We start from the raw sequence: 27,326 nt of genomic DNA, 5'->3' as shown, positions 1-27,326 counted from the left end.
CTCTTCTCTACCTAACTAAGGGTGTGTTCTCTTCTCTACCTAACTAAGGGTGTGTTCTCTTCTCTACCTAACTAAGGGTGTGTTCTCTTCTCTACCTAACTAAGGGTGTGTTCTCTTCTCTACCTAACTAAGGGTGTGTTCTCTTCTCTACCTAACTAAGGGTGTGTTCTCTTCTCTACCTAACTAAGGCTGTGTTCTCTTCTCTACCTAACTAAGGGTGTGTTCTCTTCTCTACCTAACTAAGGGTGTGTTCTCTTCTCTACCTAACTAAGGGTGTGTTCTCTTCTCTACCTAACTAAGGGTGTGTTTTCTTCTCTACCTAACTAAGGCTGTGTTCTCTTCTCTACCTAACTAAGGACCCTGGGCAGCTGAAGGAGGGTGTGTTCTCTTCTCCACCTAACTAAGGCTGTGTTCTCTTCTCTACCTAACTAAGGCTGTGTTCTCTTCTCTACCTAACTAAGGGTGTGTTCTCTTCTCTACCTAACTAAGGGTGTGTTCTCTTCTCTACCTAACTAAGGGTGTGTTCTCTTCTCTACCTAACTAAGGGTGTGTTCTCTTCTCTACCTAACTAAGGGTGTGTTCTCTTCTCTACCTAACTAAGGGTGTGTTCTCTTCTCTACCTAACGAAGGGTGTGTTCTCTTCTCTACCTAACTAAGGGTGTGTTCTCTTCTCTACCTAACTAAGGGTGTGTTCTCTTCTCTACCTAACTAAGGGTGTGTTCTCTTCTCTACCTAACTAAGGGTGTGTTCTCTTCTCTACCTAACTAAGGGTGTGTTCTCTTCTCTACCTAACTAAGGGTGTGTTCTCTTCTCTACCTAACTAAGGGTGTGTTCTCTTCTCCACCTAACTAAGGGTGTGTTCTCTTCTCCACCTAACTAAGGGTGTGTTCTCTTCTCTACCTAACTAAGGCTGTGTTCTCTTCTCTACCTAACTAAGGACCCTGGGCAGCTGAAGGAGGGTGTGTTCTCTTCTCTACCTAACTAAGGGTGTGTTCTCTTCTCTACCTAACTAAGGGTGTGTTTTCTTCTCTACCTAACTAAGGCTGTGTTCTCTTCTCTACCTAACTAAGGACCCTGGGCAGCTGAAGGAGGGTGTGTTCTCTTCTCCACCTAACTAAGGCTGTGTTCTCTTCTCTACCTAACTAAGGGTGTGTTTTCTTCTCTACCTAACTAAGGGTGTGTTCTCTTCTCTACCTAACTAAGGGTGTGTTCTCTTCTCTACCTAACTAAGGGTGTGTTCTCTTCTCTACCTAACTAAGTGTTCTCTTCTCTACCTAACTAAGGGTGTGTTCTCTTCTCTACCTAACTAAGGGTGTGTTCTCTTCTCTACCTAACTAAGGGTGTGTTCTCTTCTCTACCTAACTAAGGGTGTGTTCTCTTCTCTACCTAACTAAGGGTGTGTTCTATCTACCTAACTAAGGGTGTGTTCTCTTCTACCTAACTAAGGGTGTGTTCTCTTCTCTACCTAACTAAGGGTGTGTTCTCTTCTCTACCTAACTAAGGGTGTGTTCTTTTCTACCTAACTAAGGGTGTGTTCTCTTCTCCACCTAACTAAGGGTGTGTTCTCTTCTCCACCTAATTTAACTAAGGGTGTGTTCTCTTCTCTACCTAACTAAGGGTGTGTTCTCTTCTCTACCTAACTAAGGACCCTGGGGAGCTGAAGGAGGTGTGTTCTCTTCTCTACCTAACTAAGGGTGTGTTCTCTTCTCTACCTAACTAAGGGTGTGTTCTCTTCTCTACCTAACTAAGGGTGTGTTCTCTTGTCTACCTAACTAAGGGTGTGTTCTCATCTACCTAACTAAGGGTGTGTTCTCTTCTCTACCTAACTAAGGGTGTGTTCTCTTCTCTACCTAACTAAGGGTGTGTTCTCTTTCTACCTAACTAAGGGTGTGTTCTCTTCTCTACCTAACGAAGGGTGTGTTCTCTTCTCTACCTAACTAAGGGTGTGTTCTCTTCTCTACCTAACTAAGGGTGTGTTCTCTTTCTACCTAACTACCTAAGGGTGTGTTCTCTTCTCTACCTAACTAAGGGTGTGTTCTCTTCTCTACCTAACTAAGGGTGTGTTCTCTTCTCTACCTAACAAGGGTGTGTTCTCTTCTCTACCTAACTAAGGGTGTGTTCTCTTCTCCACCTAACTAAGGGTGTGTTCTCTTCTCCACCTAACTAAGGGTGTGTTCTCTTCTCTACCTAACTAAGGGTGTGTTCTCTTCTCTACCTAACTAAGGACCCTGGGGAGCTGAAGGAGGGTGTGTTCTCTTCTACCTAACTAAGGGTGTGTTCTCTTCTCTACCTAACTAAGGGTGTGTTCTCTTCTCTACCTAACTAAGGCTGTGTTCTCTTCTCTACCTAACTAAGGACCCTGGGCAGCTGAAGGAGGGTGTGTTCTCTTCTCCACCTAACTAAGGTGTGTTCTCTTCTCTACCTAACTAAGGGTGTGTTCTCTTCTCTACCTAACTAAGGGTGTGTTCTCTTCTCTACCTAACTAAGGGTGTGTTCTCTTTATCAAAACACCACAGAGAGAATATCAAAACACCACAGAGAGAATATCAAAACACCAGAGAGAGAATATCAAAACACCAGAGAGAGAATATCAAAACACCAGAGAGAGAATGAAAGCAATTTACATTGTTTAACAAAAGATCCTTAGTGAACTGCAAATGAGGCTTGGAATATTTAGTTAGTTTAAAGTAGCAACACAATTCATTTACACTTTTGATTTAAAAGTGCTAAAGAGCTTCCTCTTTATTTGTTAACAGAGAGAGTGACATCATTAGAGCTGTGTGTTGTGTTCAGAGAGTGACATCATTAGAGCTGTGTGTTGTGTTCAGAGAGTGACATCGTTATAGCTGTGTGTTGTGTTCAGAGAGTGACATCATTAGAGCTGTGTGTTGTGTTCAGAGAGTGACATCATTATAGCTGTGTGTTGTGTTCAGAGAGTGACATCATTAGAGCTGTGTGTTGTGTTCAGAGAGTGACATCATTAGAGCTGTGTGTTGTGTTCAGAGAGTGACATCATTAGAGCTGTGTGTTGTGTTCAGAGAGTGACATCATTAGAGCTGTGTGTTGTGTTCAGAGAGTGACATCGTTATAGCTGTGTGTTGTGTTCAGAGAGTGACATCATTAGAGCTGTGTGTTGTGTTCAGAGAGTGACATCATTATAGCTGTGAGAAGGAAGATAGGCTAGGGATTTACAGTAGCTATTGTTTATTACTGGGTAGATACAGTATCGTATATTCTAGAGGTTATTACTGGGTAGATACAGTATCGTATATTCTAGAGGTTATTACTGGGTAGATACAGTATTGTATATTCTAGAGGTTATTAATGGGTCGATGTTATTTTATTTTATCTTTATTTAACTAGGCAAGTCAGTTAAGAACAAATTCTTATTTTCAATGACGGCCTAGGAACAGTGGGTTAACTGCCTGTTCAGGGGTAGAACGACAGATTTGTACCTTGTCAGCTCGGGATTTGAACTTGCAACCTTTCGGTTACTAGTCCAACGCTCTAACCACTAGGCTACCCTAGGCTACCCTAGGCTACCCTAGGCTACCCTAGGCTACCCTAGGCTACCCTAGGCTACCCTAGGCTACCCTAGGCTACCCTAGGCTACCCTAGGCTACCCTAGGCTACCCTAGGCTACCCTAGGCTACCCTAGGCTACCCTAGGCTACCTTGCCGATACAGTATAGTATATTCTAGAGGTTATTATTGGGTAGATACAGTATAGTATATTCTGGAGGTTATTAATGGGTCGATACAGTATAGTATATTCTAGAGGTTATTAATGGATCACAGACACACACAGACACACACAGACACAGACAGGGGAGGGAATGGAGGGGTGGGGAGGGGTGGGGAGGGGGAGGGGTGGGGGGGGGGGAGGGGGGAGGGGAGGGGGGGGAATGGAGGGGAGGGGAGGGAATGGAGGGGAGGGAGGGGTGGGGAGGGGAGGGAGGGGTGGGGAGGGGAGGGAGGGGAATGGAGGGGAGGGAAGGGAGGGGAGGGAGGGGTGGGGAGGGGAGGGAGGGGGGGGGAGGGGTGGGGAGGGGAGGGGGGGGTGGGGGAGGGGAGGGGGGTGGGGAGGGGAGGGGGAGGGGAGGGGGGGAGGGAATGGAGGGGGAGGGAGGGAATGGAGGGGAGGGGAGGGAATGGAGGGGAGGGAGGGGTGGGGAGGGGAGGGGAGGGGAGGGAGGGGGTGGGGAGGGGAGGGAGGGGAATGGGGGGGGGAGGGAATGGAGGGGAGGGAGGGGTGGGGAGGGGGGAGGGGAGGGAGGGGTGGGGAGGGGAGGGAGGGGAATGGAGGGGGGAGGGAGGGGAATGGAGGGGAGGGGGGGGAATGGAGGGGAGGGAGGAGAGGGAGGGAGGGAGGAGAGGGAGGGGAATGGAGGGGAGGGAGGGGAATGGAGGGGAGGGAGGGGAGGGAGGGAGGGAGGGGAGGGGAGGGGAATGGAGGGGAGGGAGGGGAATGGAGGGGGGGAGGGAGGGAGGGGAATGGAGGGGAGGGGAGGGGAGGGAGGGGAGGGAGGGGAGGGGAATTGAGAGGAGGGAGGGGAGGGAGGGGAGGGAGGGGAATGGAGGGGAGGGAGGGGAATGGAGGGGAGGGTAGGGAATGGAGGGGAGGGAGGGGGGGGGGGGGAGGGGAGGGGAGGGGAATGGAGGGGAGGGAGGGGAGGGAGGGAGGGGAATGGAGGGGGAGTGGGGGGAGGGGGAGGGAGGGGGGAGGGAGGGGGAGGGAGGGGGGTGGAATGGAGGGGAGAGAGGGGAGGGGAATGGAGGGAGGGGGTGGAATGGAGGAGAATGGGAATGGAGAGGGAGGGAGGGAGGGAGGGAGGGAGGGAGGGAGGGAGGGAGGGAGGGAGGGAGGGAGGGAGGGAGGGAGGGAGGGAGGGAGGGAGGGAGGGAGGGAGGGATTGTCCCAGAGGCCTGTCAGGCTACAGTACATAACTCTAGGCTGGGAGATTACACTGAACACACTCTGCTTCTCACATTATCCCTGGGCCTGTTGCTCCTCTCTCTCTTCTGCCCCAATCATAGACCCCGGGCCTGTTGCTCCTCTCTCTCTTCTGCCCCAATCATAGACCCCTGGGCCTGTTGCTCCTCTCTCTCTTCTGCCCCAATCATAGACCCCTGGGCCTGTTGCTCCTCTCTCTCTTCTGCCCCAATCATAGACCCCTGGGCCTGTTGCTCCTCTCTCTCTTCTGCCCCAATCATAGACCCCTGGGCCTGTTGCTCCTCTCTCTCTTCTGCCCAAATCATAGACCCAAGTCCCTGGAGAGAAGAGAAAAGGAGCTCCCCCCTTCACACACACACACACACACACACACACACACACACACACACACACACACACACACACACACACACACACACACACACACTCAGAGCAGCTCAGTCACTGATTAATGACCAGGCTTGTTTTATGATTCGATGCTGAACACCTGCAAAGTTCTGAGGGGCAAAAAGGGATCAGGGAAAAAAAGACAGGGCCGTTGCTCAGCCCAGGCCAGACAAGGCTTGTCGTTGCTCAGCCCAGGCCAGACAGGGCTTGTTGTTGCTCAGCACATGCCAGACAGGGCTTGACAATGCTCAGCCCAGGCCAGACAGGGCTTGACGTTGCTCAGCCCAGGCCAGACAGGGCTTGACGTTGCTCAGCCCAGGCCAGACAGGGCTTGTTGTTGCTCAGCCCAGGCCAGACAGGGCTTGTCGTTGCTCAGCCCAGGCCAGACAGGGCTTGTTGTTGCTCAGCCCAGGCCAGACAGGGCTTGTCGTTGCTCAGCCCAGGCCAGACAGGGCTTGTTGTTGCTCAGCCCAGGCCAGACAGGGCTTGTCATTGCTCAGCCCAGGCCAGACAGGGCTTGTTGTTGCTCAGCCCAGGCCAGACAGGGCTTGTTGTTGCTCAGCCCAGGCCAGACAGGGCTTGTTGTTGCTCAGCCCAGGCCAGACAGGGCTTGTTGTTGCTCAGCCCAGGCCAGACAGGGCTTGTCATTGCTCAGCCCAGGCCAGACAAGGCCCTAGTTACATTCCACTGTTCTGTTCTACTCTGTTCTGTTCTGTTCTACTCTGTTCTGCTCTGTTCTGTTCTGTTCTGCTCTGTTCTGCTCTGTTCTGTTCTGCTCTGTTCTGTTCTGTTCTGCTCTGTTCTGCTCTGTTCTGTTCTGTTCTGCTCTGTTCTGCTCTGTTCTGCTCTGCTCTGAGCTGCTGAATGAGTATGGCTGTGCACACACACACACACACACACACACACACACACGTAAGACTATCGGTGGTTCCGTTTGCACTCCATTAAAATTCAAGTATGAACAGAAGTTAGGACCACTTCTATAACCTGATATTTCACCATGCTATTACAATTCAGTCTTCAAGTTGGAGACCACTGGAATCACCCCATCTCTCTGCAGCAATTCAATGAACCAATTAGCTTGTTTAAGTGGTTAAAGTCATTGGTGTGACTGCTTGACTCCTCTCAAAACACAAAGCAAAGGAAAACAACTTAATAAACGCAGATTTATTAGTTAATTGGCGTTTAAATGTTTAAATGGCTTCAAGCTGTTACAAGATGAACGGCAAAGAGGGTAAGAGGAACATTAGTGAGAAAATAAAGCCCTACTTAACATGGTACCACTAAGGATACCTACTTAACATGGTATCACTAAGGATACCTACTTAACGTGGTACCACTAAGGATACCTACTTAACATGGTACCACTAAGGATACCTACTTAACATGGTATCACTAAGGATACCTACTTAACATGGTATCACTAAGGATACCTACTTAACATGGTACCACTAAGGATACCTACTTAACATGGTACCTACTTAACATGGTATCACTAAGGATACCTACTTAACATGGTATCACTAAGGATACTACTTAACTCACTAAGGATACCTTAACATGGTATCACTACAGGATACCTACTTAACATGGTATCACTAAGGATACCTACTTAACATGGTATCACTAAGGATACCTACTTAACATGGTACACACTAAGGATACCTACTTAACATGGTACCACTAAGGATACCTACTTAACATGGTATCACTAAGGATACCCTACTTAACATGGTACCACTAAGGATACCTACTTAACATGGTACCACTAAGGATACCTACTTAACATGGTATCACTTAACAGGATACCTACTTAACATGGTACCACTAAGGATACCTACTTAACATGGTACCACTAAGGATACCTACTTAACATGGTATCACTAAGGATACCTACTTAACATGGTATCACTAAGGATACCTACTTAACATGGTACCTACTTAACATGGTACCACTAAGGATACCTACTTAACATGGTACCTACTTAACATGGTATCACTAAGGATACCTACTTAACATGGTACCTACTTAACATGGTATCACTAAGGATACCTACTTAACATGGTACCACTAAGGATACCTACTTAACATGGTATCACTAAGGATACCTACTTAACATGGTATCACTAAGGATACCTACTTAACATGGTATCACTAAGGATACCTACTTAACATGGTACCACTAAGGATACCTACTTAACATGGTACCACTAAGGATACCTACTTAACATGGTATCACTAAGGATACCTACTTAACATGGTATCACTAAGGATACCTACTTAACATGGTAAGGATACCTACTTAATCACTAAGGATACCTACTTAACATGGTACCTACTTAACATGGTATCACTAAGGATACCTACTTAACATGGTACATAAGGATACCTACTTAACTACTTAACATGGTATCACTAAGGATACCTACTTAACAACATGGTACCTACTTAACATGGTATCACTAAGGATACCTACTTAACATGGTACACTAAGGATACCTACTTAACATGGTACCTACTTAACATGGTACCTACTTAACATGGTACCTACTTAACATGGTATCACTACCTACTTAACATGGTATCACTAAGGATACCTAACATGGTATCACAAGGATACCTACTTAACATGGTATCACTAAGGATACCTACTTAACATGGTATCACTAAGGATACCTACTTAACATGGTACCTACTTAACATGGATACCTACTTAACATGGATACCACTTAACAGTATCATAAGGATACCTACTTAACATGGTACCACTTAACATGGTATCACTAAGGATACCTACTTAACATGGTACCACTAAGGATACCTACTTAACATGGTATCACTAAGGATACCTACTTAACATGGTATCACTAAGGATACCTACTTAACATGGTATCACTAAGGATACCTACTTAACATGGTACCTACTTAACATGGTATCACTAAGGATACCTACTTAACATGGTATCACTAAGGATACCTACTTAACATGGTACCTACTTAACATGGTATCACTAAGGATACCTACTTAACATGGTATCACTAAGGATACCTACTTAACATGGTATCACTAAGGATACCTACTTAACATGGTATCACTAAGGATACCTACTTAACATGGTATCACTAAGGATACCTACTTAACATGGTATCACTAAGGATACCTACTTAACATGGTACCTACTTAACATGGTATCACTAAGGATACCTACTTAACATGGTATCACTAAGGATACCTACTTAACATGGTACCTACTTAACATGGTATCACTAAGGATACCTACTTAACATGGTATCACTAAGGATACCTACTTAACATGGTACCTACTTAACATGGTATCACTAAGGATAACTACTTAACATGGTATCACTAAGGATACCTACTTAACATGGTATCACTAAGGATACCTACTTAACATGGTAACACTAAGGATACCTACTTAACATGGTATCACTAAGGATACCTACTTAACATGGTATCACTAAGGATACCTACTTAACATGGTAACACCAAGGATACCTACTTAACATGGTAACACCAAGGATACCTACTTAACATCGTAACCTACTTAACATGGTAACACTAAGGATACCTACTTAACATGGTAACACTGAGGACACCTACTTAACATCGTAACACCGAGGATACCTACTTAACATGGTAACACTGAGGATACCTACTTAACATCGTAACCTACGTAACATGGTAACACTAAGGATATCTACATAACATGGTAACACTAAGGATACCTACTTAACATGGTAACACTAAGGATACCTACTTAACATGGTAATACCAAGGATACCTACTTAACATGGTAACACTGAGGATACCTACTTAACATGGTAACACCAAGGATACCTACTTAACATGCTATCACTAAGGATACCTACTTAACATCGTAACCTACTTAGCATGGTAACACTAAGTATAGCTACTTAACATGCTATCACTAAGGATACCTACTTAACATCGTAACCTACTTAACATGGTAACACTAAGGACTTCTACTTAACATGGTAACACTAAGGATACCTACTTAACATGGTAACACTAAGGATACCTACTTAACATGGTAACACCAAGGATACCTACTTAACATGGTAACACTAAGGATACCTACTTAACATGGTATCACTAAGGATACCTACTTAACATGGTATCACTAAGGATACCTACTTAACATGGTAACACTAAGGTCAAAGAGCCAAGGAGGGATCCCTCTTCCTTAAGTTATTACACACACTGTCGATAAAACCAACAATACGCTCTCTCTTTCTCGCTCTTTAGAGAGATAGAGAGTTAGAGAGACAGAGACAGAGAGAGAGAGAGAGAGAGAGAGAGAGAGCCAGAGAGAGAGAGAGACAGAGAGCCAGAGAGAGAGACAGACAGAGAGAGTGAGAGACAGAGAGAGAAACACTGTTAAAACACTGCATATATATAATATGACATTTGTAATGTCTTTATTGTTTTGAAACTTCTGTGTGTGTGATGTTTACTGTTCATTTGTATTGTTTATTTCACTTTATATATTCACTTTATATATTATCTACCTCACTTGCTTTGGCAATGTTAACACATGTTTCCCATGCCAATAAAGCCCTTGAATTGAAATTGAATTGAATTGAGACAGACAGAGAGAGAGAGAGAGCCAGAGAGAGAGACAGACAGAGAACATTGACTAAGGTTCATGGTAGAGTACCGGGTGGTAGCCGGCTAGTAACAGTGACTAAGGTTCAGGGTAGAGTACTGGGTGGTAGAGGGCTAGAAACAGTGACTAAGGTTCACGGTAGAGTCCCGGGTGGTAGCTGGCTAGTAACAGTGACTAAGGTTCAAGGTAGAGTACTGGGTGGTAGCCAGCTAGTAACAGTGACTAAGGTTCAGGGTAGAGTACCGGGTTGAAACCCTGTGACTAAGGTTCAGGGTAGAGTACCGGGTGGTAGCTGGCTAGTAACAGTGACTAAGGTTCATGGTAGAGTACTGGGTGGTAGCCAGCTAGTAACAGTGACTAAGGTTCAGGGTAGAGTACTGGGTGGTAGCCAGCTAGTAACAGTGACTAAGGTTCAGGGTAGAGTACCGGGTGGTAGCCAGCTAGTAACAGTGACTAAGGTTCAGGGTAGAGTACCGGGTGGTAGCCAGCTAGTAACAGTGACTAAGGTTCAGGGTAGAGTACTGGGTGGTAGCCAGCTAGTAACAGTGACTAAGGTTCAGGGTAGAGTACCGGGTTGAAACCCTGTGACTAAGGTTCAGGGTAGAGTACCGGGTGGTAGCTGGCTAGTAACAGTGACTAAGGTTCATGGTAGAGTACTGGGTGGTAGCCAGCTAGTAACAGTGACTAAGGTTCAGGGTAGAGTACTGGGTGGTAGCCAGCTAGTAACAGTGACTAAGGTTCAGGGTAGAGTACCGGGTGGTAGCCAGCTAGTAACAGTGACTAAGGTTCAGGGTAGAGTACCGGGTGGTAGCCAGCTAGTAACAGTGACTAAGGTTCAGGGTAGAGTACTGGGTGGTAGCCAGCTAGTAACAGTGACTAAGGTTCAGGGTAGAGTACCAGGTTGAAACCCTGTGACTAAGGTTCAGGGTAGAGTACCGGGTGGTAGCTGGCTAGTAACAGTGACTAAGGTTCAGGGTAGAGTACTGGGTGGTAGCCGGCTAGTAACAGTGACTAAGGTTCAGGGTAGAGTACCGGGTGGTAACTGGCTAGTAACAGTGACTAAGGTTCAGGGTAGAGTACCGGGTGGTAGCAGGCTAGTAACAGTGACTAAGGTTCAGGGTAGAGTACCGGGTGGTAACTGGCTAGTAACAGTGACTAAGGTTCAGGGTAGAGTACTGGGTGGTAGCAGGCTAGTAACAGTGACTAAGGTTCAGGGTAGAGTACCGGGTGGTAGCAGGCTAGTAACAGTGACTAAGGTTCAGGGTAGAGTACCGGGTGGTAACAGGCTAGTAACAGTGACTAAGGTTCAGGGTAGAGTACCGGGTGGTAACAGGCTAGTAACAGTGACTAAGGTTCAGGGTAGAGTACTGGGTGGTAACAGGCTAGTAACAGTGACTAAGGTTCAGGGTAGAGTACCGGGTGGTAACAGGCTAGTAACAGTGACTAAGGTTCAGGGTAGAGTACCGGGTGGTAGCCAGGCTAGTAACAGTGACTAAGGTTCAGGGTAGAGTACCGGGTGGTAGCCGGCTAGTAACAGTGACTAAGGTTCAGGGTAGAGTACCGGGTGGTAGCCGGCTAGTAACAGTGACTAAGGTTCAGGGTAGAGTACCGGGTGGTAGCCGGCTAGTAACAGTGACTAAGGTTCAGGGTAGAGTACCGGGTGGTAGCCGGCTAGTGGTGACTGTGCAACAATCTTATGGCCTGGAGATAGAAGCTGTTTATCAGTCACTCGGTCCCCGCTTTGCACCTGTACTGACCTCGCCTTCCCGATGATAGCGGGGTGAACAGGCCGTGGCTTTGGTGGCTGTGGTCCTTGATGGTCTTCTTGGCCTTCCTGTGACACCGGGTGGTGTAGATGTCCTGGAGGGCTGGCAGTGTGCCCCCCGATGATACGTTGGGCTGACCACACCATCCTCTGGAGAGCACTGCGGTTGCGGACAATAAAATTGCCGTACCAGGCGGCGATACCAGGCGGTGATACCAGGCGGTGATACCAGGCGGTGATACAACAGGGTGCTCTCAGTGGTGCATCTGTAGAAGTTTGTGAGAGTCTTAGGGGCCAACCCACATTTTTACAGCCTCCTGAGGTTAAAGAGGCACCTTCTTCAGTATCACTGTCTGTTTCAAGGAACTTTAAGCTTTTCATCCTTTCCACTGCGGCCCGGCTCTCTCTGCTGTTTCCTGAAGTTCACAACCAGCTCCTTTGTTTTGTTGACGTTCAGGGACAGGTTATTTTCCTGGCACCACTCTGCCAGGGTACTCACCTCCTTCCTGTAGACTGTCTCGTCATTGTTGGTAATTAGGCCTACCACTGTTGTGACGTCTGCAAAACGTGATGAGTTGGAGACATGCGTGGCCACGCATTCAGGTGAATTAATCTCACAGTGTCTGGGGGAAAGCAGACTGAGCCAGGTTTTCCTCTAGGATTTAGCCTGTGCTAAGCTCCATTCCGTTTATTTTTTATCCTAAAAACTCCCCAGTCCTTAACGATGACAAGCATCCCCATAACATGATGCAGCCACCACTATGCTTGAAAATATGGAGAGTGGTACTTGGTAATGTGCTGCATTTGCCCCAAAGATAACACGTTGTATTCAGGACAAAAAGTGACTTGCTTTGCCACATTTTCTGCAGTATTACTTTAGTGCCTTGTTGCAAACAGGATGTATGTTTTGGAATATTTTTATCCTGTATAAGTGTCCTTCTTTTCACTCTGTCATTTAGGTTAGTATTGTGGAGTAACTACAAAGTAACTACAATGTTGTGGATCCATCCTCAGTTTTCTCCTATCACAGCCATTAAACTCTGTAACCGTTTTAAAGTCACCATTGGCCTCATGGTGAAATCTCTGAGCGGTTTCCTTCCTCTCCGGCAACTAAGTTAGGAAGGACACCTGCACCTTTGTAGTGACTGGTTGTATTGATACGCCATCCAATGTGTAATTAATAACTTCACCATGCTCAAAGGGATATTCATTGTATGTCTGTGTTACAGAGATGAGGTAGTCATTCAAAAATCATGTTAAACACTATTATTGCACACAGTGTCCATGCAACTTATTACGTGACTTGTTAAGCAAATGTTTACTCGTGAACGTAAGAACATAACAAAGGGTTTGAAAATGTGTTGACTCGAGACATTTCAGATTTCATCTACAAACAAATTTGACTTTGACATTATGGGGTAGGTGTGAAAGAACTTCATTTAATCCATTTTAAATTCAGGCTGTATTTAAACCTGAAATTGGTAGCCCACAATTGCAATTGTTTTTTTCAAGATCCCTTTCATGCTCACTTCTTCTTTTATTTAAATGTAACTAACGGACACATTGAAGTCTTTTAAGTATAGAAAGTCTCCAGTTACACAAAGCCTAGATGTTGTGTATGGTTTGGAGTTGACCAATGACATGCATTTGGGCCTTTACTTCATGCAGCTGCCATTGTGTTTAAACGAGTCAAGTTTAGACAAAGCATTTCACCGTCTGTCTCCAAGGTTGAGCTTTCAAAAGCCTCAATGCTCAGTATAAAACATGCAGAAGTAAGACTTGAATCATTCATGTCCATGTCCATCCATCCTAATCAGACTATAAAGTAACTCTTCACAAAGACAATCCCCTGGCATCCTCTGGTTTTCATTGGAAACGACTTTAATTCGTTGGCTCTCACTCTCCTCGGTGACACTTCTTCAAATCAACCTTGAATTACAGCTTATTTTAATGGAAAGAACTGCACAATCTCCATCACAAATGCTTTTAAGTAACATCATAAAGCTTTAGTATCTGTGGTTTATATGTCGTTCAAGCTCGGCGGCTTAAAAACACATTGTGGAGACTTATTAATCGATTATTAATATCGACCTATGAGGTTTTGAGGAGAAAAATATTACACGACTCAGATACAACCTTGAAATGATTCTCATTATTAAAGCTAGTAATTATTAGCATTAAATACTATAAATACTGCTAATAATATCTGCCATTATAGCTAAAACACCCATTAATTCCTAATCCGCAGCAGTAATTACTGTATGGCTCAGGTTTTTTGTCAGGCTCGTTCTGCTTCCTGAGAGTAAGACAATTTAAAACTAGTCTCAGAGGCAGAGAGAGAGAGAGAGAGAGAGAGAGAGAGAGAGAGAGGGAGAGGTGGGAAGAGGAGAGAGAGAAAGAGAGAGAGAGGGGAAGAGGAGAGAAAGAGAGAGAGGGGGAAGAGGAGAGAGAGATGAGAAGAGGAGAGAGAGAGAGATGGGAAGAGGAGAGAGAGAAAGAGAGAGAGATGAGAAGAGGTGGGAAGAGAAGAGAGAGAAAGAGAGAGATGAGAAGAGGAGAGAGAGAGAGATGGGAAGAGAAGAGGAGAGAGAGAGAGAGAGAGAGAGAGGTGGGAAGAGGAGAGAGAGAGAGAGATGAGAAGAGAGAGAGAGAGAGAGATGGGAAGAGGAGAGAGAGAGATGGGAAGAGAAGAGAGAGAGAGAGAGAGAGAGAGAGAGATGGGAAGAGAAGAGAAGAGAGAGAGAGAGAGAGAGATGGGAAGAGGAGAGAGAGATGAGAAAGGGAATACGGCTGGGCGATATGGATGGAATCCAGGTTTCGTGACTGCATCCCTCCTCTCCTTGTTTCGTCTTTATTTTGAATGTAATCAGTCTCTTTTTGACTGACAGGCATGACCAAAACAGATCATGTTGAATAGAGAAAGCAGGGAACAGTCAGGCTTGCATTGGAAGTACTGTATCTGCCTGTGTCCCAAACAGCATCCTATCCCCTACACAGCACACGTTTTTAACCTCCTATATAGGACGACATTTGGAACAGAGTCCGTGTAGAAGTAGATGAAATGGAACGTCGCAGGATATTATTAAGACAGTATTTACCCTGAACGGTGTCTTAATAATGCTATGCCCGATTAGGAGAACAAAAATATGGCATGCCATCAGGGCCTATCTTCCGCCTTCACCCAAATCTCTCCTCATACAGTGGAACTCTGTCACAGAGAGACACACACACACACACACACGGAACGGAACTCTGGCACAGCCAGAAGAGGGGCTGAGTCTCACTGGCTGTTTATGTACAGCTTTGCTTTTCTCTCACAAAAGAAAAATATAAAAATGCCACAGATGGATTTATAGTGATCACCTCCTCTGATGTTTCAGCTTGAAAAGATAAATCAAATAAAAATAGCTTACATTTGGGTCTGTGTACGGTCTACACATATAAGATTTGGGATTTTCATTTTTTTCTCCATTTTTTTTTGTTTGTCAATTCACACTTTTATTAAACATTTCCTCTCCTCTATCGCTTGCCAACTAACTCCAAGTTGCGTGGCAACAGGGTAGAGCAGTGTTCGTACCCGCCTCCCACCCTTCCCTGCCACCCTACAATACAATTCACATGGCACCCTATTCCCTATAAAGCGCACTTCTTAAAGTAAAGTAGTGACAGTAGTGAACTATAATGGCATTAGGGACGCAGCCTACAACAAGGAGCGTAACATGGACGTTGCCAAGACCTTAAATAAACATTGGGATCTTAAAAGCAGACCGTGAGCGAGGTATCTAGCAGATGAAAGTCTTACGTGTTATTATATTTTAGGATAATCCCATATTGCCATTATTTTCTTTTTTTAATGTGGGTGATTCAATATTAAATGCTTAATCCAGCTCTTGATAGACTAGGCCTATGCATTGGCATTAGGCTTGTCAACCACACATTCATCCATACACAAACAACACTGTGCTTAGGCCTCCTTAGAGACAGGAAGCAGTGGCCTCCTTGGAGACAGGAAGCAGTGGCCTCCTTAGAGACAGGAAGCAGTGGCCTCCTTAGAAACAGGAAGCAGTGGTCTCCTTAGAGACAGGAAGCAGTGGCCTCCTTAGAGACAGGATGCAGTGGCCTCCTTAGAGACAGGAAGCAGTGGCCTCCTTAGAGACAGGAAGCAGTGGTCTCCTTGGAGACAGGAAGCAGTGGCCTCCTTAGAAACAGGAAGCAGTGGCCTCCTTAGAGACAGGAAGCAGTGGCCTCCTTAGAGACAGGAAGCAGTGGCCTCCTTAGAAACAGGAAGCAGTGGTCTCCTTGGAGACAGGAAGCAGTGGCCTCCTTAGAAACAGGAAGCAGTGGCCTCCTTAGAGACAGGAAGCAGTGGCCTCCTTAGAGACAGGAAGCAGTGGTCTCCTTAGAAACAGGAAGCCGTGCATCAGTAGCATAGTCTAAGTTAGGAACTGACTCATTCAACACCTCCAAAAACCAGGACACTTTCTGTGCCAGAATCTCTTCTCTCCTTCCAGAAAATGTTTAAAGATATTTATATATACAGTACCAGTCAAAAGTAGTGCACTATGTAGGGTATAGAATGCCATTTGGGATACAGACAATATCATTTATTCATATATACGGTACCAGTCAAAAGTTGGGACACACCTACTCATTCCAGGGTTTTTCTTTATTTTTACTATTTTCTACATTGCAGAATAATAGTGAAAACATCAAAACTATGAAATATCACATATGGAATCATGTAGTAACCAAAAAAAGGGTTAAACAAATCAAAATAGATGATCTATTTTATATTCTACAAAGTCCACCTTTTGCCTTGATGACAGCGTTGCACACTGTTGGCTTTCTCCTTTTCCAATTCTCCTTTTTCAATTTTCCAACAGTCTTGAAGGAGTTCCCACATATGCTGAGCACTTATGCTGCTTTTCCTTAACTCTGCGATCCAAATGATCCCAAACCATCTGATCTGTGTTGAGGTTCGGTGATTGTGGTGGCCAGGTCATCTGATGCAGCACTCCATCACTCTCCTTGGTCAAATATCTCTACACAGCCTTGAGGTGTGTTTTGGGTCATTGTCCTGTTGAAAAACTAATGATAGCTCCACTAAGCGTAAACCAAAAGGTGATGGTGTATTGCTGCTGAATTCTGTGGTAGCCATGCTGGTTAAGTGTGCCTTGAATTTTAAATAAATCCCTGACAGTGTCACCAGCAAAGCACCCCCACCCGTCACACCTCCTCTTCCACGCTTCGCGGTGGGAACCACACATGCGGAGATCATCCATTCATCTCATCTACTTTCACAAAGAACCAAAAATCTCAAATTTAGACTCATCAGATCAAAGGACAGATTTCCACCGGTCTAATGTCCATTGCTCGTGTTTCTTGGACCAAGCAAGTCTCTTCTTATTATTGGTGTCCTTTAGTAGTGGTTTCTTTGCAGCAATTCAACCATGAAAGCCTGATTCACGCAGTCTCCTCTGAACAGTTGATGTTGAGATGCGTCTGTTACATGAACTCTGTGAAGCATTTATTTGGGCTGCAATCTGAGGTGCAGTTAACTCGAATGGACTTGGTCTTTTACCAAATAGGGATATCTTCTGTATACCACCCCTACCTTGTAACAACACAAATGATTGGCTCAAACGCATTAAGAAGGAAACAAATTTCACAAATTAACTTTTAACAAGGCACGTCTGTTAATTGAAATGCATTCCTGGTGTCTACCTTATGAAGCTGGTTGAGAGAATGCCAAGAGTGGCTACTTTGAAGAATCTCAAATATAAAATATATTTTGATGTGTTTAACACTTTTTTTCGTTACTACGTGATTCCATATGTGTTATTTCATAGCGTTGAATGTCTTCACTATTATTCTACAATTTACAAAACAGTAAAAAGTAAAGAAAAACCCTGGAATGAGTAGGTGTGTCCAAACATTTGACTGCTACTGTATATATGAATAAATTAAAGGTATTTTACATATTTGTAGCACATCCACTGCTCTTGAACACACCCACAATTACAATATTCAATGGTACGTTACCATAGCAGGTGTGATAGAAATTAAAATCTTGAATTGGAATATGACGATACAAATTATGCTACTACAAAGCCAAATGAAACGACGTACCTACAGAGAGAAATATCCTACTGTATCTACAGAGAGAAATAGCCTACTGTATCTACAGAGAGAAATGTCCTACTGTATCTACAGAGAGAAATAGCCTACTGTATCTACAGAGAGAAATAGCCTACCTATTGAGAGAAATAGCCTACCTATTGAGAGAAATAGTCTACCTATTGAGAGAAATAGCCTACCTATTGAGAGAAATAGCCTACCCATTGAGAGAAATAGCCTACCTATTGAGAGAAATAGCCTACCTATTGAGAGAAATAGCCTACCTATTGAGAGAAATAGCCTACCTATTGAGAGAAATAGCCTACCTATTGAGAGAAATAGCCTACCTATTGAGAGAAATAGCCTACCTATTGAGAGAAATAGCCTACCTATTGAGAGAAATGACAAGTCTATTCCAATACACAAACATGTCTGCCACTGTGCTACAGAGACAAAATAGTGAACCGCAAACCACAAACGACAACAGCGTTTAAAAAAATCTTTTTTTTAAACTTCAGCATCGCTCTCTTTAAACCCACAGAAAACTGGCGGTATAGTTGAGCTGCCACTGGTATGATACACCTGCTGTTAATACCCAAGGAGGAGAAGGAGTCTTCATTGAGGCCAGACGCTTAAAGAGACATCAGGCGTCCTCAGCTACGGGGGACTACTGAGTGGGAGGTCCAAAGGACGAGGGAACAATTTCAGATGTACTATACAGCACATGTAAACCCACTACTATCACGGTCAATACCAACAGAGATATTCACAGCTTTATAGTGTTTGATTTATGTTTGATTGTGTTGTGTGTGTGTGTGTGTGTGTGTGTGTGTGTGTGTGTGTGTGTGTGTGTGTGTGTGTGTGTGTGTGTGTGTGTGTGTGTGTGTGTGTGTGTGTGTGTGTGGCGTACAATGTAATATCTGATGCACAGAGCTAACCCTTTAGGCACAAACGTCAATTCAACGTCAATTCAACGTCCGTTGAACGGAATTTCATTGAAATGACGTGGAGACAATGTTGATTCAAACAGTGTGTGCCCAGAGGGAAAAGACATCTCCAATAAAATATATAAACTTATTAAAGAAGACAAATGTGACACAACAAAAAAATTATAACAATGGCATGTTAAACAACATCTGCAATATCCACAACTAAAATCGCGTTATTTCAATGAGTTGTGATTGACATACTTGAGCCTGCAAAATGTCCACTTCCCAGGGAGGCTGGTCCGTTTTTACCACTAACAGGAGGAGAGAACATCTGAAAGAACATAAATAGTAAGGTATTTTACAAGAGAGACACTATTTTATTGTTGGAAAGTTAAATCATAAATAAATACATAAATAAATAATAGCATGTGTTCTAGTGAAAAGGTTTTATGATATTATTATTAGGCTGTAACACAATAAAGCATAAGAAAGTATTCTATATTCTTAAAGCCCTAGTGGTGTATTCTATATCCTTAAAGCCCCAGTGGTGTATTCTATATCCGTAAAGCCCCAGTGGTGTATTCTATATCCTTAAAGCCCCAGTGGTGTATTCTATATCCGTAAAGCCCCAGTGGTGTATTCTATATCCTTAAAGCCCTAGTGGTGTATTCTATATCCTTAAAGCCCTAGTGGTATTCTATATGTATCCTTAAAGCCCTAGTGGTGTATTCTATATCCTTAAAGCCCTAGTGGTATTCTATATCCTTAAAGCCCTAGTGGTGTATTCTATATCCTTAAAGCCCCAGTGGTGTATTCTATATCCTTAAAGCCCTAGTGGTGTATTCTATATCCTTAAAGCCCTAGTGTGTATTCTATATGTATCCTTAAAGCCCCAGTGGTGTATTCTATATCCTTAAAGCCCTAGTGGTGTATTCTATATCCTTAAAGCCCTAGTGGTATTCTATATGTATCCTTAAAGCCCCAGTGGTGTATTCTATATCCTTAAAGCCCCAGTGGTGTATTCTATATCCTTAAAGCCCTAGTGGTGAATTCTATATCCTTAAAGCCCTAGTGGTGTATTCTATATCCTTAAAGCCCTAGTGGTGTATTCTATATCCTTAAAGCCCTAGTGGTGTATTCTATATCCTTAAAGCCCTAGTGGTGTATTCTATATCCTTAAAGCCCTAGTGGTGTATTCTACATCCTTAAAGCGTATCCTTAAAGCCCTAGTGGTGTACTCTATACGTATCCTTAAAATTAGGATATGAAAAATGTGCCTATAGCCTACTCCTCAGAAATAACAGCAATTTAATACAGTAGCTATTAGTAGGCCAACCTAAATGTAAAATACTGACCAAATGTCTGGATTATCAAGTAGGATTTGTTTCCCCCCCCATACATAAAAAGCGCTCTATATATTTTTCTCAAACAGCTAGCTCGAAGTTGACCAAGAGTTGCGAGCATTATTGGTTAATGAAAACATGACCGTAGACACGTTTCCTTATCCAAACTTCCCGAACATAAAGCGTTTCTATAAAGACAAATATTTGCCACAACCAGAGCAGGTCTGAATAAAGTCAACTATCCGTTATTCATAACATTATATAAAAACATAGACTTTGGAAAAGTACCGGTAAGATATGTGTTACAAAGCATCGACTAGTTGTTATTATGTCTTATGGGGCTCGTCCCGCATGCAGTTATTACTGGGACTGGTTCTACTGACAGTGAGAGCTGTCACTAGAATGTTTAAAAAGACAAGAATAATAACTTATTCACCATGTTCTATTCTAGGACAGAATGAAACAAGAAAAAGATACGTTAAAAGGGGATATACTACCATTGATGTTGGGAACATTTTCAAATCGCTGTTTCGCATCTATAGAAACAACACAATTACTAATGCAATATCATATTTCTCTGCACATATTTTTGGAAAAACACTTAAGTAATAGAAAACCACAATGAATTGAACTTTCTTTAAATCTTATTGTTTTACCTTGAGTTAAAAACGTACAAGGAAAAAAAAAAATAACACTGTTAAAGAAATAGCCTACCTCACAATGAATACCAAAAAAACATGAGTCTATCTATTGCCATACAAATCAAAAATACAAACAGTCGCCGGTAGGTCGGTGCCTTGGTTTCGGTCATTGCTATATTATAACAATTGCTTACCGCACTGAAATCCAATAAGTCGCTCAGTTCTTTGTCTGTCCCTATGGCAGCCATTCGCTGTTGGTGATGCATTTTAGCAAAATCACACAAACCTAAAAAACATGGAAAGAAATAGCGGTCAGAGGACGCCAGTTCTCGCACCGATAGGAGGGGTACCGACCTTATCACTCACTATATGAGATCTTCCTCACAATCAACACACGACCGGGAACCCGGAGTCGCGCAAATTCCACTTTGCATTAAAATCTAATATATTTCAACGCATCCTTGTGCCACAGGAGGTTTAGATTTAAAAAAAAACAAGAATCCGGTAATTGTATGAAAGAAATAGACATATACGAATGTTTCCCAAAGTCCGGTTCTGGCTGTGCAAAAGGCAGTTTATCCCGGAGATCAAGTGACAATCCCGTGCATAGAAAGATGAATAAATAAACGCTATAAAGACAGCGGAAAATGTACAACAAAACGGACTCGTTAACTAGCCAACACAGGCAGCGAAAGTATGACAGAACGTTTGTAAATATCCGTTTGTAAATGCGAATGTGATCATTGAGGACTTTTATTAATTTCCACTGTGCTGAGTTTGAGCCCCATGTGCGTGTCACAGAATGGTAGACTAATACCGTTGGTTTCTACAGCCACCTAGCTACCTTTTAATATATCGATACCTGCACTTTTGCTACCAGTATTTGTTGGGTTGAAATGTACATTACAAAGGGGGATATAATAAAAGTGATTGATATTCCATCAAATAAATATTTGTCTTCATTGATTGGTTTACAACGCCGATATATTTGTGTTCAACAGAATATCGATATGTTCTGTCAACATCTCAAACCACCGAAAATCTTGGTTTGACACATTGTGGATATTGCACCTATGTTGAAAATAACTTTTATTTCGATAGTAGCTAGTCTACTTTTAAAATTATGAAAATCTTGTTGTCATTACAAGATAACGAAGCCCCTATTCACCTGGTCACTGGGTTGTATGTATTTGTGTATATTAAGGCTTGAGTTACTTGCTACATGATCATTGAGTTATACCTGCGAACGTTATTTCTAGACTATAGGCAAAGTGTGTTTTTCGGGGGCATCAACACAGGTATACAATTCTATCACAGGCGATGAAACGTGCACTTACAAATATTTTTTGACATAAAATTACATAAAATAAGTTAGCCCTTTTCCCCTATTTTCAGAGCTGAGAGACTAACACAACTAACGTGGACTGGCAAACATCTTTTTGTCCGTGAAATAGTGTCATAAAGCGGTGCCTGTCGGTTTTGAGGACTTGGGTAGCGGTGGAGCGCTACCGACACGACCGGTTTGGATATGAACTGTCCCAACCAACCCGTGACACGTTGGATAGATCAACCAACACCGGTGTCTTCGTCTGCAACCAATAGAAAAGTTTGAGCAGACAGACGGTCAGTCTGTGTACCTTGCAGACAGACAGAGAGACACAGAAGGGAAAAACGAGTTTTTATCAAATCCACATACTGGGTATGTCGCCAACTATCCTTGTTGTAAATAAGTTACACTAACATCAATATTAAAATGAAATTACCTTCGTTTTGATATGTTTACGTAATCCACAAAAGTGTATATATTTGTTCTCTTATGTGTAAACTCAAAGACGATAGCTGACGACTTTTTGTCTGTGCCAGCAGAGCTATCCCGATATATTTATCTTCTCTACGATGTTAGCGGCTAAACATTTGTTTGAAAACTGAAATATTTTTTCCGGTGTTAGGGTCAACTTTGCAGCAACAAAAAAAACAACAACGTAGATGTACATCCAAAAGGGGTTGCTTTAAATGAGACCGTTTTGGCTTTTATTTTCACATCCTATGCAGTTAGCTCCCAAGCTAGCTGTCTACTTTTCCATTGCTCTAGTCTAGCGTCAATGTCTCTAGTTACCACAGTCACAAAGTCATAATCATGGTTATACCCACCCCTGCCTTATTTCTACACTTTATCTCCTTCAAATCAGATGTTTCACCTAATCCTAAACCTTAACAATAAACTTAACCTCACTGCTAACCTTGTGCCTGCTAACCTTATGCCTAGTTTTACATTAAGACCCAAAAAAAAGCACATTTCTGTTTTCATGAAATTTTATTAAGATATAGCCAATTGTGACTTTGTGGCTGTGGTAACTAGTGACAGACCTATGTTTTTTTTCTGGTTTCGTCCACATCCGGCAACGCAAATCATCCTCCAAGACCTGTGACGTTGACCAGAATAAACTGAGTGGTGCCGATCAGAAATGTTTTGAAGACGGATAATATTTTTTTCTTCATAAATTAGTCTTTAAATAAATGTATCTTCATAAATTCTGTATTTGTCTGAGAGATGCGTAGTAGACAATGTTTTGTTTCCTCTCCTCATCACACATAGCCAACCTTATTTTTTTCCCCAGCAGTTTTGTATATTTATGAGGTGTAATTGCTTTAAACAAATAACTGTGTTGATACTGCTTTTATTTAAATTGAACTCCTTCATTTAGACAAACAAGAAACAGAAAGTAAATTATCTTCAGAGTATGTGAAAGAGTAACCATATAATGTTTAAAAAGCGATAGCTTTCAGCTTCTTATCAAGAAGATGCTGAGGACTCACACTAAGCTGATAAGCCAGTAGCAGGGGGGGTCGCATGTAGAATCTAGTGTGCATCTCACATCCTAAATGACTTCCTATTCCCTGTATAGTGCACTGCTTTTGATGAGAGCTCTGTGCTGGCCCTGGTCAAAATGTAGTGCACTATATTTGGACTATAGGGTGCCATTTGAATGTATCCAGAGAGCAAGAGCTCCTCTCTTTTCAAGAGAAGATGTCAGGTTTTTATCATCAGTGCTTGAAAACTATGTTTAGTTGACAGCTACGTTTTACGAGAGAGGCAAAAAGAAAAAAAATCACGTTTGTTTTGTGATATTTCCCTTAGCACAATTATCATTATCATGATTATCCCTTAGCACAATTATCATTATCATGATTATCACTTATCACAATTATCATTATCATGATTATCCCTTAGCACAATTATCATTATCGTGATTATCCCTTATCACAATTATCATTATCATGATTATTACTTCTCACAATTATCATTATCGTGATTATCCCTTAGCACAATTATCATGATTATCCCTTAGCGCAATTATCATTACAGTGATTATCCCTTAGCACAATTGTCATTACCATGATTATCCCTTAGCACAATTATCATTATTGTGATTATCCCTTAGCACAATTATCATTATCATGATTATCCCTTAGCACAATTATCATTATCGTGATTATCCCTTAGCACAATTATCATTATCGTGATTATCCCTTAGCACAATTGTCATTATCGTGATTATCCCTTAGCACAATTACCATTATCGTGATTATCCCTTAGCACAATTATCATTATCAATTATCAATTATCATTATTGTGATTATCCACAATTAGCACATTATTATCATTGTCATTATCGTGATTATCCCTTAGTGCAATTACCATTATCGTGATTATCCCTTAGCACAATTATCATTATCGTGATTATCCCTTAGCACAATTGTCATTATCGTGATTATCCCTTAGCGCAATTATCATTGTCGTGATTATCCCTTAGCACAATTGTCATTATCGTGATTATCCCTTAGCGCAATTATCATTATCGTGATTATCCTTTAGCACAATTATCATTTATCATGATTATCACTTACCACCTTAGCACAATTATCATTATCATGATTATCACTTATCACAATTATCATTATCACGATTATCAATTATCATAATTATCACTATCATGATTATCGCTTACCACCTTATCACAATTATCATTATTGTGATTATCACTTATCATGATTATCACTTATCACAATCATCATTATCGTGATGATCACTTATCGCAATTATCGTTATTGTGATTGTCGCTTACCACCTTATCACATTTGTCATTATCATGATTATCACTTACCACTTTATCACAATTATTTATCACTTATTACCGTGTAATATTTGATTTTGGAGAGATTTGTTTTAGTGTTAGTGTTAGGCCCATCTTCACTAGTATCACAAAGACACTATGTGAATCTCAACTTGTATTTTCTTTTTTTTTAAACTTTATTTAACCAGGCAAGTCAGTTAAGAACAAATATTCTTATTTACAATGACGGCCTACCAAAAGGCAAAAGGCCTCCTGCGGGGACAGGGGCCTGGGATTAAAAATAAATACATAAATACAATATAAATATAGGACAAAAACACACATCAAAACACACAAAGGTCAAGAAGACAGAGACAACAATACATCACACAAAGCAGCCAACAACTGTCAGTAAGAGTGTCCCATGATTGAGTGTTTGACTCAATGGCACCCTATTTCTTATATAGTGTTCTAGCCTTATGGGCCCTGGTCAAAAGTAGTGCACTATATAGGGAATAGGGGGCCATTTGTGACACACTGACTGACTGACCACTGAGCTGGGGCGGTTGCGTGGAGGATGAGGGATTTAATCAAAGAGCTGTACTGAATCTGTGCTTATTAGAATGTGTGTTGGGCCTTAGTAGGTCACTGGTATTACACGGGTAACATTAGGGTATCATACCATTATAAAGGGATGAAATAAGCATTAGTATTTTTGTACTAATTAGTATTAGTATTATTGTACTAATTCCTAAGCCTGGCTATAGTCATAACATGCATAGTCCTAGCTATTAATTTAAATGGTCTAATATTCTTTATAATTTTGAAAATTTCTACAACATGTAAAAGGTGTTTCATTCCAAGGATAAAACATGTAGTGGTAAGTTATTTCAGACTTGCTTTAAAATAAATATAAAATGTAAAAAATGGTTTATCTATGTTAAATCCTGAAAAGGGTTATAGTGAGGAGTGTAACCTAGAACAGCCTCTTTTTTTTGTGGATATATTAATGTAAATCAATAATATTTATTTATGTCCAAGACACTTTCTCAGAAAAGAACACATTCCACAAGTACTGAAGACAGGATGTTGACTGATTGTCTGCCGGAGGTTTAAGAGGAGCATTGTGGAAGTAGCAGGTGTAAAAAGAGAAAACTATTCTAGCTAATCAGTGATGAGTACACACCGTGCTGTAACCAGCTAAAAAGTACCATGCTGTTCGAGAGGGAGAGAGAGAGGGAGAGAGAAAGAGAGAGAGAGAGAGATACAGAGAGAGAGAAAGAGAGATACAGAGAGAGAGAGAGAAAGAGAGAGAGAGATACAGAGAGAGAGAGAGAGAGAGAGAGAGAGAGAGAAAGAGAGAGAGAGATACAGAGAGAGAGAGAGAGAGATACAGAGAGAGAGAGAGAGAAAGAGAGGAGAAAGAGAGAGAGAGAGAGAGAGAGAGAGAGAGAGAGAGAGAGAGAGACAGAGAGAGAGAGAGACAGAGAGAGAGAGAAAGAGAGAGAGATACAGAGAGAGAGAGGGGGAGAGAGAAAGAGAGAGAGAGAGAGACAGAGAGAGAGAGAGAGAGAGAGAGAGAGACAGAGAGAGAGAGAGAGGAATTAGTGAGAGAAAGAGAGAGAGAGAGAGAAAGAGAGAGGGAGAGAGAGACATAGAGAGAAAGAGAGAGAGAAATAGAGAGAGAGAGAAACAAAAGAGGAGGGGAATGCATTTTAAATCTGGACATTGTGGTAATATAGGGGTGAGTCATTAGGAAGAATTCATTATATAAACACATACAGCCTGAATGGCTTAAAAACAATGTTTTGCAAAAAAACCTGTGGAAGAATGCAGCTGCAGAGAGAGAGAGAGAGAGAGAATGAGTGAGTGAGAAATACAGAGGGAGAGACATGGAGAGTGAGTGAGAGGGAGTGTGAGAGAGAGAAGGAGAGAGAGAGAGAGTGAGTGAGAGAGAGAAGGAGAGAGAGAGAAAGTGAGAGCAGTGAGAAAAGCAGGAGAACGGAACAGAACAGAACAGTAAACCAGAGTTAATACCCTTTGATAGCGTCCTGGGATTGTAGTGGGATCATAACAGAGCCGGGTCTCAGGGATTGGATTACACCACATTCCTCCCCTCGGCTCTCCACTGACCTCCTGAGCCCTCCTGCTGAGAGGCACTGACCACAGGCATCTTCTGTAACAGGCTGTTGTCATTCTGGGGCGGCAGGGTAGCCTAGTGGTTAGAGCGGTGGACTAGTAACCGGAAGGTTACGAGTTCAAACCCCTGAGCTGACAAGGTACAAATCTGTCATTCTGCCCCTGAACAGGCAGTTAACCCACTGTTCCTAGGCCATCATTGAAAATCATAATTGTTTTTGACTGACTTACCTGGTTAAATAAAAAAAATAAAAATGGTGGTCTGGCTGGTCAGCCCACTCTCACTA

At 42.6% G+C, this 27,326-nt stretch overlaps 1 protein-coding gene across 17 annotated transcripts in view; it reads right to left on the bottom strand.

Moving 5' to 3' along the window:
• Positions 1–22,863, bottom strand: part of tcf4 (transcription factor 4) — a 417,619-nt gene extending 394,756 nt beyond the window's left edge. For 4 of the 17 annotated variants that reach the window (XR_006079479.1, XR_006079480.1, XM_042302738.1 and 1 more), the window contains exons 1-4: positions 21,152–21,580; positions 20,980–21,071; positions 20,642–20,680; positions 19,063–19,132 (exon numbers count right to left, since the gene is read on the bottom strand). Coding sequence is in view for 14 of the 17 variants with exons in the window: in XM_042302738.1 (XP_042158672.1) it covers positions 19,063–19,132; positions 20,642–20,680; positions 20,980–21,051 (181 nt within the window). In the remaining 3 variants the exon portion in view is untranslated. The other 13 variants (XM_042302744.1, XM_042302748.1, XM_042302743.1 and 10 more) reach the window with 11 other exon arrangements.
• Between the last annotated feature and the right edge of the window lie 4,463 nt (positions 22,864–27,326).

The sequence above is a fragment of the Oncorhynchus tshawytscha genome, linkage group LG20, assembly GCF_018296145.1.
Source record: "Oncorhynchus tshawytscha isolate Ot180627B linkage group LG20, Otsh_v2.0, whole genome shotgun sequence".
NCBI classification, from domain to species: Eukaryota; Metazoa; Chordata; class Actinopteri; order Salmoniformes; family Salmonidae; genus Oncorhynchus; species Oncorhynchus tshawytscha.
The sequence above is the reverse complement of the archived record's forward strand: the minus strand, read 5'-3'. Positions and strand labels throughout refer to the sequence as shown.